This window comes from Pelobates fuscus, chromosome 10, assembly GCF_036172605.1.
Source record: "Pelobates fuscus isolate aPelFus1 chromosome 10, aPelFus1.pri, whole genome shotgun sequence".
NCBI classification, from domain to species: Eukaryota; Metazoa; Chordata; class Amphibia; order Anura; family Pelobatidae; genus Pelobates; species Pelobates fuscus.
Genome location: NC_086326.1, coordinates 72079817 through 72094901, shown reverse-complemented (window position 1 = coordinate 72094901; position 15085 = coordinate 72079817). Strand labels below are relative to the sequence as shown.

Here is a 15085-nt window from a genome sequence, read left to right as displayed (position 1 = left end):
TGCCGATTTTCTGCCATTTTGATGATGTGACAAAGTGGGCGGAGCCAGCGCCGGTGGACCAGAGCGGCGTTGGAAATAAGGTGAGTTTTAAACTTTTATAGGGGAGCTAAGGGGGGGAAGCCACCTAAATGGTGGGTTTAGCACTATGGGGTCAGGAATACATGTTTGTGTTCCTGACTCTATAGTGATCCTTTAACCCCTTAAGGACCAAACTTCTGGAATAAAAGGGAATCATGACGTGCCACTCACGTCATGTGTCCTTAAGGGGTTAACAGTAAGGACTGATACATTAATCTATTTTGAGTTCTTTTTAATTAGTTGCATTGGATGTTTAAATTATGAGCAAAAATGTGGAAAGATTTCTTTTTTCTTTGTCTTCTTAAATGTTTTTCCCATTTTTAAACATTTCATCCACATGTAATGTTGCGTTAGGTATATATCTAGGACGTTAAATGAAAGCCCTTTGTGTCCTAAAAAAACACACACAAAATGACAGTGGAAAAAAAACTGTAGCTCAACTATAAGGTTTTTTTTTATTTGTGTTTTTAAATTCCGAATTTGAACAATTGCCTCTGTCCTTAAAGGGACACTATTGGCACCAAGACCACGTCATCTCAATGAAGTGATCTGGGTTCAATGTGTTATGGGCAAATGCAAATATTACACGTTTTAGAATTAAATGTTGTATTTCTTAAACTGTGTACTTTGTCTTTAAGAGATATTGCAAACTGACATGGTGTTAGAAATGGAACATATTGTTTTTCATACATGTCTCTTGAAGCTCTTACCTTCAGTGCATATTATGTTTATGCCATTTTGTCCCAGACGAAATACAACAATAATGCATAAAAAAGCTTCAAGGCTATGCTATGACTCTTTCAGTACATAATATACTGTGGTAACCCTAAGTAGATAAAGATGTTCAGACTTTAAGATGCCATCTTGAACTAAGCCAGGAAAATTTCCATGACGTGTACACCCTTTAGTTATGGCCTTGTATTTTTGCCAAGTTAAGGGAGGTCCTAAAATTAATAAAGTAAAATAAGTGTTACTTTTTCATTTATAAACTCACCCCCTCCCTCAGTCACCCTGTCACCCCCCCCCCTCAGTCACCCTGTCACCCCCTCCCTCAGTCACCCTCTCACCCCCTCCCTCAGTCACCCTGTCACCCCCCTCAGTCACCCTGTCACCCCCTCAGTCACCCTGTCACCCCCCCAGTCACCCTGTCACCCCCCTCAGTCATCCTGTCACCAGTCACCCCCCTCAGTCACCCTGTCACCAGTCACCCTGTCACCCCTCCTCAGTCACCCTGTCAGCACCCCTCAGTCACTCTGTCACCCCCCCAGTCACTCTGTCACCAGTCACCCTGTCACCCCCTCCCTCAGTCACCCTGTCATCCCCCCTCAGCCACTCAGTCACCCTGTCACCAGTCCCCCCCTCCCCAGTCACCCTGTCACCAGTCACCCCCTCCCTCAGTCACCCTGTCACCCCGTCACTCTGTCACCAGTCACCCCCCCAGTCACCCCCCCTGTCACCAGTCACCCCCTCCCTCAGTCACCCTGTCACACCCTCTTTCAACACCCCTGCCCTCTCTGCCATATACACCACCGCCATATACACCCCTGCCTTGTCATAATATCCTCCCTGCTATAAACCCACTACCTGGTCATAATTCCCACCCTGGCATATACCCCTTTAACATGTCATATAATACCCACACTGCCATAATCCCCTCCCTGCTATATACCTCCACCGTATCATAATACACAGCCTGCCATACACCCTGGCCCTGCCTTGACATAATATCCTCTCTTCCATATAACACCCAATCCCATTGTTCCCACCCGTGACATAAAACACCATATACTCACCACCTCACCTGCAGTCACCTCCTTCAATCCAATGTGTGCAATGGCACACACTGTCATAGTATCCACCACACTGTCCCACCCTGCCATATACCTTTCTCCTGATAGTAATACTCACCCACTTACATATACATCCACGTTGTCACATTCCCCCAGACAGATAGGACAGATATATACTGGAAGGCAGTGAGATTAAACATTTTTATGGACCATATAGGAGTTTGTGTACGCCCTGCAGTAAGCCGGCAGCCGGGGTATGACGTCATCCTGGCATCGGCATCACTACTGGTTGTGCAAGTGAGCTGTGAAGGAAGAGCACAGAGATCCCAGCCCAGCAGCAACCGCTTGTCACTCCCAGAGTAAGGTAGGGAGGTTGGTTGGACCTCTTAACAACTAAATGCGTTTGTATATCTGTGGTTGTGTATATGTTTAGTAGATAGCTCCCTAATTTGGTGTCCTTAAATATGTCAATCCCACATAAGGATAACAAATAAGTGAGTTATCTACTAAACAACCTAAATATTAAAATTAAGAAAAAGGCTTTTAAAATTTTGATCTTTTAGCTATTTAGTAGAGAATTCCCTAAATTGGTGCCCTTATGTGAGATTCCATATGTAAAGATACCAAATTAGGGTGCTGTTTAGCAGATAGCTCCCTAATTTGGTGTCCTTAAATATGGCAATCCCACATAAGGATAACAAATAAGTGAGTTATCTACTAAACAACCTAAATATTAAAATTAAGAAAAAGGCTTTTAAAATTTTGATCTTTTAGCTATTTAGTAGAGAATTCCCTAAATTGGTGCCCTTATGTGAGATTCCATATGTAAAGATACCAAATTAGGGTGCTGTTTAGCAGATAGCTCCCTTATTTGGTGTCCTTAAATATGGCAATCCCACATCTCAGCATCTTGCCGACACTACACACAAACACATCCCTGCATTCCAGTGCAAACACTACATACAAACACACCTCTGTATTAAAACATCACCATTATATATAACCACACCACTGCATCTCGCCAACACTACACACAAAAGCATGCCTGCATTAAAATGCCAACACTACATACAAACAGACCCATCCATTCACTCACACTTACTCCATACAAAAGCATGCTTACATTGAAACATGGAAGCACTGCTCAATGCTACATACATTAAAAAAATTGTGGGTGTTTTGTACATTTTAAAGTGCGGGGGGGGGGGGGGGGGGGGGGTGCCAAAACTAGGACCCGCCCCGGGTGCCATATGCTCTAGGTACGCCCCTGACTACATGTAGCGCGCTTCCTAGATTGTAATGGAGTTTGACTACATTAAACGACACTGGACATCCTAACGCTCTGCATAAGGACAACCAATGTCAGTGAAAACCCCATGGGAAAGCATGACTCACTTCTTTCCAATGAGGAAGACCTAAAGCACTCACGGTGCATGCGCATTAAGTCCCCCCAACTGATCACGTCAGAGAAGGGGGGACTGTGACCCAGTGCAGAAGGACATTGGTGCTGGAATCGTATATGTGAATAAATGGAGTTTAACTTAACTGTGCAGCTTGAGATAGGAAACACCTCTAGTGGCCATCTGACTGACTGTCACGAGCAGTTACAAGGCACCAATGTAAACATTTTAAGTACTCTGCCTGCAGGGGCTGACTATAGACACCAGAACCACTACATTAAGCTGTAGTGGTTCTGGTGACTGTAGTGTTCCTTTAGGATTTCATATAACCTCTCCTCGCCACCACATGGTTTTTTCAGGTTTTTCCTTTTCCATTTGGTTTTGTGAGATAGAAAAGTCTCATTTTTGCATGTCCTATGCAACCCCACATTATGTATAAAAACTGCATGACAATCTTTGGTTTTCCATGTTTGGCATAAACATTTATTCAAAACAGCTATTTATAAAGCAAACAATTGTATTATTAAATATTAAATAGAGTGAAATTTTTTTTTTTTTGCAATTTCCAAATGTTAAGCAGCTCTTTGGCACTTTCACTAGACAACGTCGCATAGGCATCTGTTTTTTGAAATTTCTACCATTATGGGTCTTGGTAAACCGCATTTCATCTTCATCGTCTTCTCCAGTTAGAGCTAATAAACATCATTTGCAAGATATGAAATTTAATTCTTACACAGATCATTGCACTACATTTAAATTGAACATGTAAATCTATAAAGAATACATTTTCTCTTAAAGCACAATATGCTCTACTACATATTAATTGATCAATACACATTTTAGAGGTATATCATGATTACACACAGAAGTAAATGAAATGAACATATCTTTTCACTGTATCAGAGTGAAGTTATATTTATATGCCCAGCAAATTAGCTTATATTATCCTATAGTTGCACACACATATACACAAACAATAAAATACATAGGATAGTATTATTTTACACAAACCATGTGCTATTCACAAGATCATTGATTTAAATAAAAAAAGGAAGAATAGAGAAGAGAACACAGTCGAAATGTATAGTACTTAGATTTCATAATTTCGGAATTTACGAAGAAGATCGGAAGGGGCTTCAGCAGACCAACGGAAACGCAAGAGGCCATTAGCCATGTCTTTACTTCCTGTAAATAATGAAAAATATCAACCTTTTATTGAATAGGCACGCAATAAGACCGGTATAGAATTTATGATTTCAGTAGTACCCCTGCTGGACTTCTACAGTGACGTCTACTTGAGTGGTTTCTAACCCAAGTTCTCAAGGCATCAAAAACCAAGGGCTTAGGCATTCCCAGTGAGGATACTGACAAAAAGTGAATCATTGGTGTGCATCAGGGAATGATTTGAGAACTACTGGAAGCCAAGTTAGAAAAGTCACAAGAGACTTGTTTGATTACAATCATCAATATCATCATATTGATAGACTAGTTGAGTTTGCCTACAGTCCACTTAACCCTACTCCCTCTTCAACCTTGAAAGCTGCCATATTGAATAGATAACGTTATTACTCATCTGGAATCCAGCTTCAGACACCACTTGCCACGCCTCTATTTGACGTCACAGGAGGTTGCTCCAAGTTCAATCACAGCTTCTCATAGAGAAGCCTGTGAATGGAACGATTCGCTGGCTCAGAGTGCATGTACGCACTTGGGCCGACAATTTCTCCCAGTTCTTAAATGTAAGGAGGGGAGATGAGATAGATGAGGCATGATGATTAGTTTAGAATTTCCATTCACCCAAAACATTCTTTAGAAGCCCATATTGCATGGACAGTGATGTCATCCATGAGTTTATTTCCCATAATTCTTGTTTTTTTGTTTTATCCTCTGTGCATTACAGGAAACCCTAAATAGTAACAGGAGATACAGGTCATTCTACCGTAATAAGGACAAATCACATGAAATATAAGATATAAATCTGTAATCAAGCAGTATATGGGAATTCCTAATAATTTAGATAGAATGCTCACTATCCCCAGGTCTTATGACTTGGCTCACCTCCTGATGAATGTAATAGCCATTACTGTATAGGTGTATTACCATCTTACAAGACGTTACCAACTACAATATGCACATTGAAAAACAGGAAGGCACAAGAGGGGGGCAGGGGACAGAAATAAATAAATCTAAACTGTAGTGCAATATTGAATACCTGTCACAAAATTATTTGAATAATGATGATCAGTTTGGAAGATCACCATTTGTTTATTGTGTAGTAAATGTAGTGAAAATTCTGTGTTTACAGGCTGGGATCTTAAAACCTACAGTATATTGTAGTGTGTCAAATGAAGTTCTGTTTTTGTGCATGTTACCCGATGTATTCATGTAGAGTATACTTGTTAATTAATCACGGTATTAACATTTTGTTTATTTATTAAACAGATAGTAAAATCAGATTGGAATCAAAAACAGAAATACAAGCCAGACGATTTTATAGTTCAGATTTTCTAGATATTATCTGATAGATGGGTATTTGATTGCAAAAGCATTTCCTGTAAAAATGTCTAAAATTCAAGTCATATTTTCTCACCTTCAGGGCTTTTGGGCGATAGCAAATCAATGTCTTTTGGTGTTTCGTTTGACATGTCTCTTTCATTGATAATGTCACTTCCTTTTTCTCCAAAATTAAATAAAATGGAGTCAGATGTGTCATTTTTTGGATTAGTTAGAGGAGCCTCCAGCATTGGTTCTTTCTGTTCTCTAACTGCCCAATGCATGGACTAAGGAGAGAAAAATAAATTAATAAATAAAAATGTTAATACATAACTAATCTTTTCCTTCTTAATAATTATGGCGCATGCCATATTTGTGAACAAATCATAGAAAACAAACTCTCTCTCTCTCGGTTAAATACTCCAGTTTTTACCCTAAAGTTTATGTAGAGCATATAAAACCCCGACAATAATCTGTTACACCTGAGCAAATAGTAAGGCGTGCATGTGTATGAATTATTTACCATGTGACTAATGGCACGTTTTCTCTCAATTCTTCTAGCTAATGCACAGCCTAAAGTTTGTTTCCAGCATCCTTGCATAACAAAAGAAAAATAAAAAAAAATGGCTATCCCTTGGCAATATTGTTGCAGACAAGTTTCAATGACAGGATTTTCAGTCAGCAAATCAACTAAATGATTTCAGAAAACCGGCACAATAACTGCACTTCAAAAGGATAGCCCTTCGTGGTATATTCAAAGCCAGTGACTGATGGTAAAGATGTAAATAGGGATAGGGGGTAGGGGAGAGTGGAGGCTGCTCGACTTTGCTCTAAGAATTAAACTCCACCTATTTAACATCATGTACTCAACCCATGACCAATCAAGAGGTCATGTCTCATTCAATACCATAAAGCTATAGATAAATATGTTTATTTCTAACACACACCTGTCATTACTACTTCACAACCAGTAGATTTCACCCCCTCCTCCCTCAACAAAACCAGGATACGCATATTACACCTATCCTCCATGGTTACTGTGACAGAACTAGTAATTAAGGTAGGTTACAATAGCTGTAAGTACCAAAGAATGTTATTTTGACAAATATTTATATAGAAGCAGCAGTAGTAGGCCAACACAGTAGGCATTGCAAACATTAGCCGTCTCTTGTGTATGACAATATGACGGAGATTGACCCACGACTGCCTAGAGAAGGTTGTACAAGTGTACAAGGAGGGGAAAACCTTATGAACACACCCCTTCTAAACAAATGTACCAAAACAGTACACAAAATATAAAAACAGCACGTGGGAATGATCGAGATTAGGAAATATTTACTATGTTGCAAGGCACGAGAAACCGGAGGATTCATTGCCCTCTGACTCCCACCCCATCAAAACAAATGCTTGCGCAATTACACATCACATACAAAACATTGCTGGGAAACTTTTGGCACGGTGCAAAGTCAGATTTCAACGTGCAGATATACTTAACATTCATTTCATTTTTTTAATTTTACTTTTGAAGCATATTAAATTAATTCCAGGCACAGACAACTGTTTGTGTATTCCATATGTTGATTATTTAGAGAATAAAATAAACAGTTAGAACTCCCCTGTTGCTTTGTCAGTTTCTTTGTTAGAAGATTAAGTTATACATCACCATTTTTAGAGAATCATGCAGGGCTTCCCATTGCGAATATGGAATCATGATTTTGCTTCGCCTCCAGTAATCATACTGAGCTCGACTAGCCTCATTAGTAAGAGTTTCCTTGGCCTGTTGTAGCTTCTGGAAATCTTGCACTACAAATAAAAAAATTTTAAATAAAATTTTTTAAAAAAAGAAGGATTAATGTAAAGCTTATGAAGCATTATAATAAATAGAAAAAAAAAATGTAATCATTTTAAATACAGTTGTCACAAGGTGCAAACAACATGGGGCTCTGCAAACCCACCGCCAAAGATTGAGCGAGAGGGAGAGTGGATCCACACCTCCTGTTTCCTTGAGATTAGAGCAGCAGTGATAAATGTCATTTTTAAAATGTATTACTGCTCGACTACTTTGTTCTCATGAATGTCTTTAATAATTAAAAAAAAAAAAAACTCGTAAATGTGAGGGTTTTACACTGTTTTTTAAATGATGCCGAGCAGTGCTAAACAGATACCCATTGGAGTACCCACCATAGCACAGACCAGCGGTAGACAACCTTAGGCACATCTCCTCGGGTGCCCTTACAGCCACAATATTGGCAAGGCATCAAGGGAGATGTAGTCCACAACTTCTGGAGTGCCAACGGTTGCCTACCCCTGGCATAGACATTTCCACTCAGCAGTCATGAGGGCAACATGTTACGTTGATCTGTTAATCAAGAATATGAACTCAGGTGCGGTGTAAAATGTTACACTGTACCTGTACAAACACAGATCATTTAAAAAAAAAAAAAATGAATATACCTGCTTTTTTGTTTCCAAGTTGCTTGTCAGGGTGGCATTCAAGGGCTCGAACCTTATATTCTGCAAGAATTTGCTCAACCTAAAAAAAAGAAATAAATTACCAAAATTGTGTTCTCTAATATTGTACTTTATTAGTGTCCCAGGGATTGCCTGCCATTATTAGCATGCAGTGCTTGCATTGGAGTTTAAGATGATATGTATTGACAAATGAAGGTTGGTACCCAAGTACACTGTAAAGCAGCTTTTGAAACTGTGTTCCAAAATTAGAGTGTGCAGTGCCAGAGACCTCACTCGTGTACTTACCTATTTCAGACTTTATAGGAATAATTAGTATGGTGTTGGTTTACAGTAAAACTCTTACTGAGGCTGTTTTTTTTTTTACATGTCCACAATGTCAGGATCCATCATGGAACCAGGACCCAACGATCTCTAGTAAATACCTATGCTAACACAGGGACATAGTGACATTCTGGTCACTCGATGGGTCCCGATAACACTTTAAAGAACAAAGTAGTAGCAAACAGGATTGCTGATAACCTTCTCAATGGTTAGTTCTCATTTATGTTAAACAAACAGACCACCCCTGCTCCTCCTGCCTCCTACCACCAAATCGATGAGAGACCTTGAAACCATGTTTTATAAACAAACAATCACTCAGGGGCTTGGAGTCACGCTATCCTAGATTTACTTTAACCAACCCTAAACAGCACGTGAATGCTGCAGACCACAAGATATTATTTGCATTTTCCTTTTTTATAATATATATCCCAATAAAGGTCTTTCATACCCTGACCTCCAAAAGCACTGGGTGGAAGCATCTCCCTTCTCCTTCACCCAAGATGTGGAAACCTGACTGGCTCACGGGAACCCCACAAATGTAGGAGAGTGCAGCAACTATGGGGGAGGTGGGAGGCACCCATATCTCTTACTATGGGCAGTGGTGATAGGGTCCGTTGTTTTGAGAGGATATTCCACTTGCTTCTTCTCTTACTCCAAGACAGAGGAGAGGATTTAATGTGAAAATGCCTATTAAACGGGGTAGGTCAGTATAATCACCTCCCTTATTTTGATAGTGGGTGAATATTAAAAAGTAAATGGGTTAATATATGCCCTAACCCCCTACTCTTAAGGATGCAATAATCATGCCAGCTTTTCACAGCTAGTACCTCAGAGGTAGTCAAAGTTGAATCAGGCATAAATAGTGGCTTCCAAAACCATTGCTCATATATTCCACACACTTTCTTTTTAAAGCATTTTCAAAATGAAGAAAGTTTGTGTTAACACAATGACTACTATACAAACTGTAAACATAAAAAATTAAAGGGGTACTGGTGTGGTATGATCCTTGGAAGTGGATACAAGTAATTGTATTTATTTATTTCTAGCATCAGGGAAAGGTTCCCCCATGCGCCCATACATTTATAGGGTGGAGTGGGGGGGGGGGGGGGGAGGGGAGGGGAGGGAGATAGCTCCGTTATCTTAAGTGGGTACTTTGTGCTGAGAGACTGCGTTTACAAGATGAGGTTTTTTTGGGGGGAAAAAAATGAGGCAAATGTGTTTGAGGGGTAGAAAATGCAGAACAGTATTAACCTAGGGCAGGGCTTGACAAATTTGCATGAAATCTTGGAGATAGATTTTTCAACGTCAAAAATAAATACAATTCTTAAAGGGACACTATAGTCACCAGAACCACTACAGCTTAATGTAGTTGTTCGGAAGTCTATATACTGTCCCTGCACGCTTTTCAACGTAAACACTAACTTTTCATACCAGAAGGCATGGTTTGCATTGCTGTCTGGTAACACCTCTAGTGACAGTCACTCAGACAGCCTCTAGAACTACTTCCCAGTTCAGTACTGCACAGTGTACAGCACCTACATTAATGCCCCCCATTGGGGTGCATTGATTCAATGTATCTCTATGAGGAGAAGTTGATTGCGCATCATGGCGTTATGCCGCGCATGTGTAATAGTCTCCCAATGTTTTTCTATGGGGAAGCATTGGATTGCCTGAGATCATCAAGATTGATAATCTCAGCCATGGAGGTGGGTGCAGCTGCAGCGTCACAAGCACGTCATGGGAAAAAGGGTGAGTTAAAACACCTTTCCCATGTGATTGAAGGAGGCAGGTAACCTAAATATACACACTCACTGACAGACACACATACACTTACTCCCTGACAGACAGACACATACACACACACACACTGCAACACTCACACTCACTTACAAATCATTACTTTTATTATTTTAAACCCACCCAGCTTCCCTACCGTTGGAAAAGCTGGAGTGGATTAGCTTTCCCTGCGGTCCAGTGGTGCTGCTGTTTTTTCTTTGCTCGGCTCCCTAGTGCGCTCTTAAGTGATCCTGGAATGACGTCATATTCCAGCTCCCGGCATTACTGGAGGGTGCACAAGAAAGCAGAGCAGAGAGAAAACAACTCCTCCACCGCCTCCCTCAATCAGCCGGCTGCGGCCCGCCTCCCTCAATCAGCAGCCTGCCTCCTTCCCTCAGCTCTCAATTAGCCGAACATCCGTCTGCCTGCCACCCGTAGTCCTGCGTGAGCCGACTGTCCGTCTCCAATCTCGGGCACCCGGTCACCTCAGGATCACAAATCCCAGATGCCAGGACAAATTTCCTGGTCCCATAGCGACCCGGCACCTGTGATTTGTCGAGCCCTGACCTAGGGGCAAGACAGGGGCCTAGAACCATAAATGTATTTGGTCCTATTTACCACCCCCTATGTGAAGAATGAAGTGGGGCCCAAACCGATGATCTACCTAGGGTCCTTTGGGAGCAGGTGCCTTGCAAGCATTAGCCACTTGGACCTTGAAGCGTTCCTCAGCATATGGAGTGTGAGCATAAGGCTATTTCTTATACTTTGGCATTTGTGCCGGGGGGATGGGCTGATGGGGGAAGCAATTTTGATGAAAATCAACTCTTTTGTCCATTCATTAGAAGAAGGAACTAATGAATGAATTACACAAACCTAAAATTTGTTTGATTAGTTCATAAAATTAGTGTCCTTATGTGTGATTACCATGTTTAACACTATATAACAGTTTCTGGCCACCAAAGTTCAGTCCCTTCTGGAGATGTGGCTAAGGTAGAGATCACATATTTCCTTGTGGTCATACCCTTCATACCATCAGTTGGAGCTCTGATAGGCTAAAACAGTCAGCTGACACTCTCAACCAATCACAGCTGCCCATTGCTGCTCAGATTAATACTTCCTCATTAGCCAAATCATTACCGAGGGGAGGGACTGCTGGGACTCTTGTTTAGCATTAAAAACATACAAATATTAAAAGCGGTTTAATAACATGAAGCCGTTACAGTGCATACAGTGTCCCTTTAAACAGCTATTTCTAAACCACTGAAAGATCATGGTATTCCATTGTACAAATGGAAGTCCCAAAATGAAAATACTAGATACATTTCATCCAAAACAAATCAACTACTAGATAAAACTAGTTTTGGGTGAAATTCAATTTGTTTCAGATTAACCAAAAAATTCCACCTAGCACAAATCTAATAATTGTGCAGGTCCCTCAAAATAATATGTGGCTGCAGGTCCACCACAAGTAAATAGTTTCAATTTGAGAGAAGTATTTATTTTTTTCCTCTCAACTTTCAATATCAAATTTCTAAATGATTTTATTTTAAGGGCTAGTTTGAGAGTCTACTCTGCCACAACTAATTGATTATACAGCTCAAGAGCCTTCAATTCTTGTTCTGTGTATCAGTTTGTGAATTCCACTTAAATTTGATCCATTTTAAATTTGATCCCAAAATGCTGATTAACAGTTTACTAGAATTTACTGCTACAAGTTTGGGTTTTCTTAACTCTGTATCTTTATTTATAGCAAACAAATCTATATGTAAAAGCATTCCATTCCATTCTGCTCCTTTTCAAAGTTTCTGTTAGATGTCATAATATACAGTGGTCATTGAGAGATCTGTGCCTGCATAGCAGATCACTTTGATAGAAGTTTTATTCATCTTCGAACATGCACAGCATTCCAGGCTTCCCCAAACTCCAGCCCTCCAAATGTTGCTGAACTACAACTCCCATGATTCTATGAATGAAATAGATAGGCTTAGAATCATGGGAGTTGTAGTTCAGCAACATCTAAAGGGCTGGAGTTTGGGGAAGCTTGATTTAAACCATCAATGAGTCCAGGCTTAGGTGGTCCCATAATAATTACGATTTACTCCTCTCTGCCAAAAATATATTAATTCTTCTTGACCTCTCCACTGCTTTTGACACTGTTGATCATTTTCTCCTTCTCCAAACTCTTCAATCACTCGGTCTCTGTCACTCTGTCCTCTCATGGTTTTCCTCCTATCCCTCCCAACGCTCATTCAGCGTCTCCTTTTCTAATGATACCTTCACCGTACGTCCTGTCTCAGTTGGAGTCCCTCAAGGCTCTGTCCTTGGCCCCCTTCTATTTTCTCTTTACACTGCCTCTCTTCTTACACAAGATGCTACTAAAGAGCTTGTCCATGCTCTAGTAATCTCTCGCATGGACTATTGTAACTCTCTCCTAATTGGTCTTCCCAATAGCCGTATTGCCCCGCTACAGTCTGTAATGAATGCTGCCGCCAGACTGATTTTCCTCTCTAGTCGGTCCTCTCACACCTCACCCCTCAGTCAGTCCTTACATTGGCTTCCTGTATCCTATAGGAGTCAATTTAAAGTGCTAACCCATACCTATAAAGCACTGAATAATCTTAGCCCCTCTTATATCTCCTCACAGATCCATAGGTATGCCCCTTCTCGGTCTCTCCGCTCTGCCCGTGACATTCTTCTGTCCGCTGCTCGTACCCGTACGGCCAACTCGCACTTGCAGGACTTTTCGCGGGCGGCTCCTGTCCTATGGAATAGCCTGCCTTCCGCCATCAGACTCTCCCCTATTCTTCAATCATTTAAGAAGTGCCTTAAAACCAATTTCTTTAGGAAAGCCTATTGCCTCCCAGACTAACCTCTACCTCACACACCTGCCTCTTGCTCTCTCCTAAAGGGCAGCACTTTACTCTCTCCTCCAGCTCTGCTCCACTCCCACCTAATTTGACTTCTATTCCTTGTCCTAATGTGTTTTACACCCCACCTCCTATAGACTGTAAGCTCGTTTGAGCAGGGCCCTCTTCAACCCTTAATTTCTGTAAGTTTTCTTGTAATTGTCCAATTTATAGTCAAATCCCCCCTCTAATAATATTGTAAAGCGCCACGGAATCTGTTGGTGCTATATAAATCGCAATAATAATAATAATAATAATAAATGAGTCCAGGCTTAGGTGGTCCCATAATAGTTACGATTTACTCTTCTCTGCCAAAAATTGAGAAAATATAAATCTGACATGGTTTAATGTATTATGTATGTATGTATACATAGATGTGCACAAGGTGTGTCCAAGCACATCAAAGTGGAGTGTTAAATAGCACTACCCATCCATAGTTTAATTACCTACCTGCTTTTTTGTGTCATCTCTAGTGAGAAAAGTATAAAACAATCAAGAGAACGGATTAATTATACATATACCTGTTTTTTTACTAGAGCAAACTGTTGGCATTTTCGAATATATTTTATATTTATATTAAAAGATTTATTTTCAGTTTCTATAAACCAAGTCTGATACATTTAAAAATAATAAAGCATCTTTTCAGACTCCATGAAAATAAGTCATAAGGTATTAGGAGTAGATCAAGTGCCATCTGTAGAAATCACAATGAGTTTCCTGTGACATAGCAATAATTCTACATTGTAAATTCCTTTGAAACCTGTACCATCCCTTTTAAACATATAAACTACACAACAGATTCAAGGCAAAAATAAATTGAATATCATCATCATCGTGCCCAATTAATATCTGATTTTAAATAATGTTAAAAGGTATACTTAAAATGAAGTATTCTATGTATACATAACCTCTGTTCCAACACTGATTATTTAAAGTATTACAATGCAATATTTTACAAGCTATAGAAATACAAAGTATTATACATACATTGAATGAATTCAATATATCTCTACAGACATTGATCATATAACTGAAATATTCATGTATTATTTAGTGGTTTGGTTTTCCCCCATAGATCTCAGTTTTACAATGCACAGAGGTAACCCTTTGTCTGATGATGTGCTTACTATAGCTGTTGTGGCATTGTAAGCTTGTATGTTTTATCTTGGCACAACTAAATAAAGAATTTAAAAAAAATAAAAAAATAGTGAGATGCTGAATATTTCAATACTTACTGTTGACAGCTCATCACAGCCTAGGAGACTGTAATAGTCCTCCTCAGATTCCAGACTGCAGTTAAGGATAGAATCCACAATCTTATCCATCATTCTATAGCAAGAACACCACCAGACACCTAACATTAAGACACTGGAACAGTTAGCTCTCCTAACCTGGCTGTTTATATGGGAGGCTCCTTACTTGTTGCATTCTATTGGCACATCAATGGAGGAAGCAGCTGATAATCTTGCAATGCATCATGGGACTTGTGGTCCACAACAGCAGCCCCGTTTTTCCTGCTTTTTTTTTTTTTTTTTTTTTTTTTTCTAGAAAACAGATATTGCCTCACACAAAGTTGGTGGATTACTGATTACTGTTGTCATGTAATTGCTACATTTATATCACCCTCCTGTTATGGCTGGACAAAAAAAACGAAATCATTGTGGTTTATTCTCTAAACCGTAAATATGTTTAGTGATTATGCATAACTAAATTACTGCTTTGAAATAAATTCAGTTTCATTCTGGGTATTTTATTTTTTCAATTCACTGTTTAGTGAGTAAAATATAACATAATAGCCCCCTCTCCTGCTTGTAACATTCAGAAGGGGTAAGATTACTTAATGGTAAAT

General features: G+C 39.9%; 1 protein-coding gene across 1 annotated transcript; it reads right to left on the bottom strand.

The window, feature by feature from the left end:
• Positions 1-3753: 3753 nt before the first annotated feature.
• On the bottom strand, positions 3754-14658 carry DNAJC12 (DnaJ heat shock protein family (Hsp40) member C12). The gene is made up of 5 exons (XM_063435381.1): positions 14472-14658; positions 8216-8294; positions 7425-7564; positions 5859-6048; positions 3754-4453 (listed from the first exon to the last, which is right to left on the bottom strand). The coding sequence occupies exons 1-5, from the start codon at positions 14595-14597 to the stop codon at positions 4359-4361; spliced, it is 630 nt and encodes a 209-aa protein (XP_063291451.1). The 5' UTR covers positions 14598-14658; the 3' UTR covers positions 3754-4358.
• Positions 14659-15085: the final 427 nt, after the last annotated feature.

Bases quoted from the DNA above. Each gene is read 5' to 3' on its own strand.
- DNAJC12 (XM_063435381.1), bottom strand. From the start codon at position 14,597: ATGTTAGGTGTCTGGTGGTGTTCTTGCTATAGAATGATGGATAAGATT. The intron at 7,565-8,215 runs GTATATTCATTT...TTTTATTTGTAG, and splicing joins ACTTGGAAACAAAAAAGCAG to TGCAAGATTTCCAGAAGCTA. The intron at 6,049-7,424 runs GTGATGTATAAC...TTCTCTCCTTAG, and splicing joins TGCATGATTCTCTAAAAATG to TCCATGCATTGGGCAGTTAG.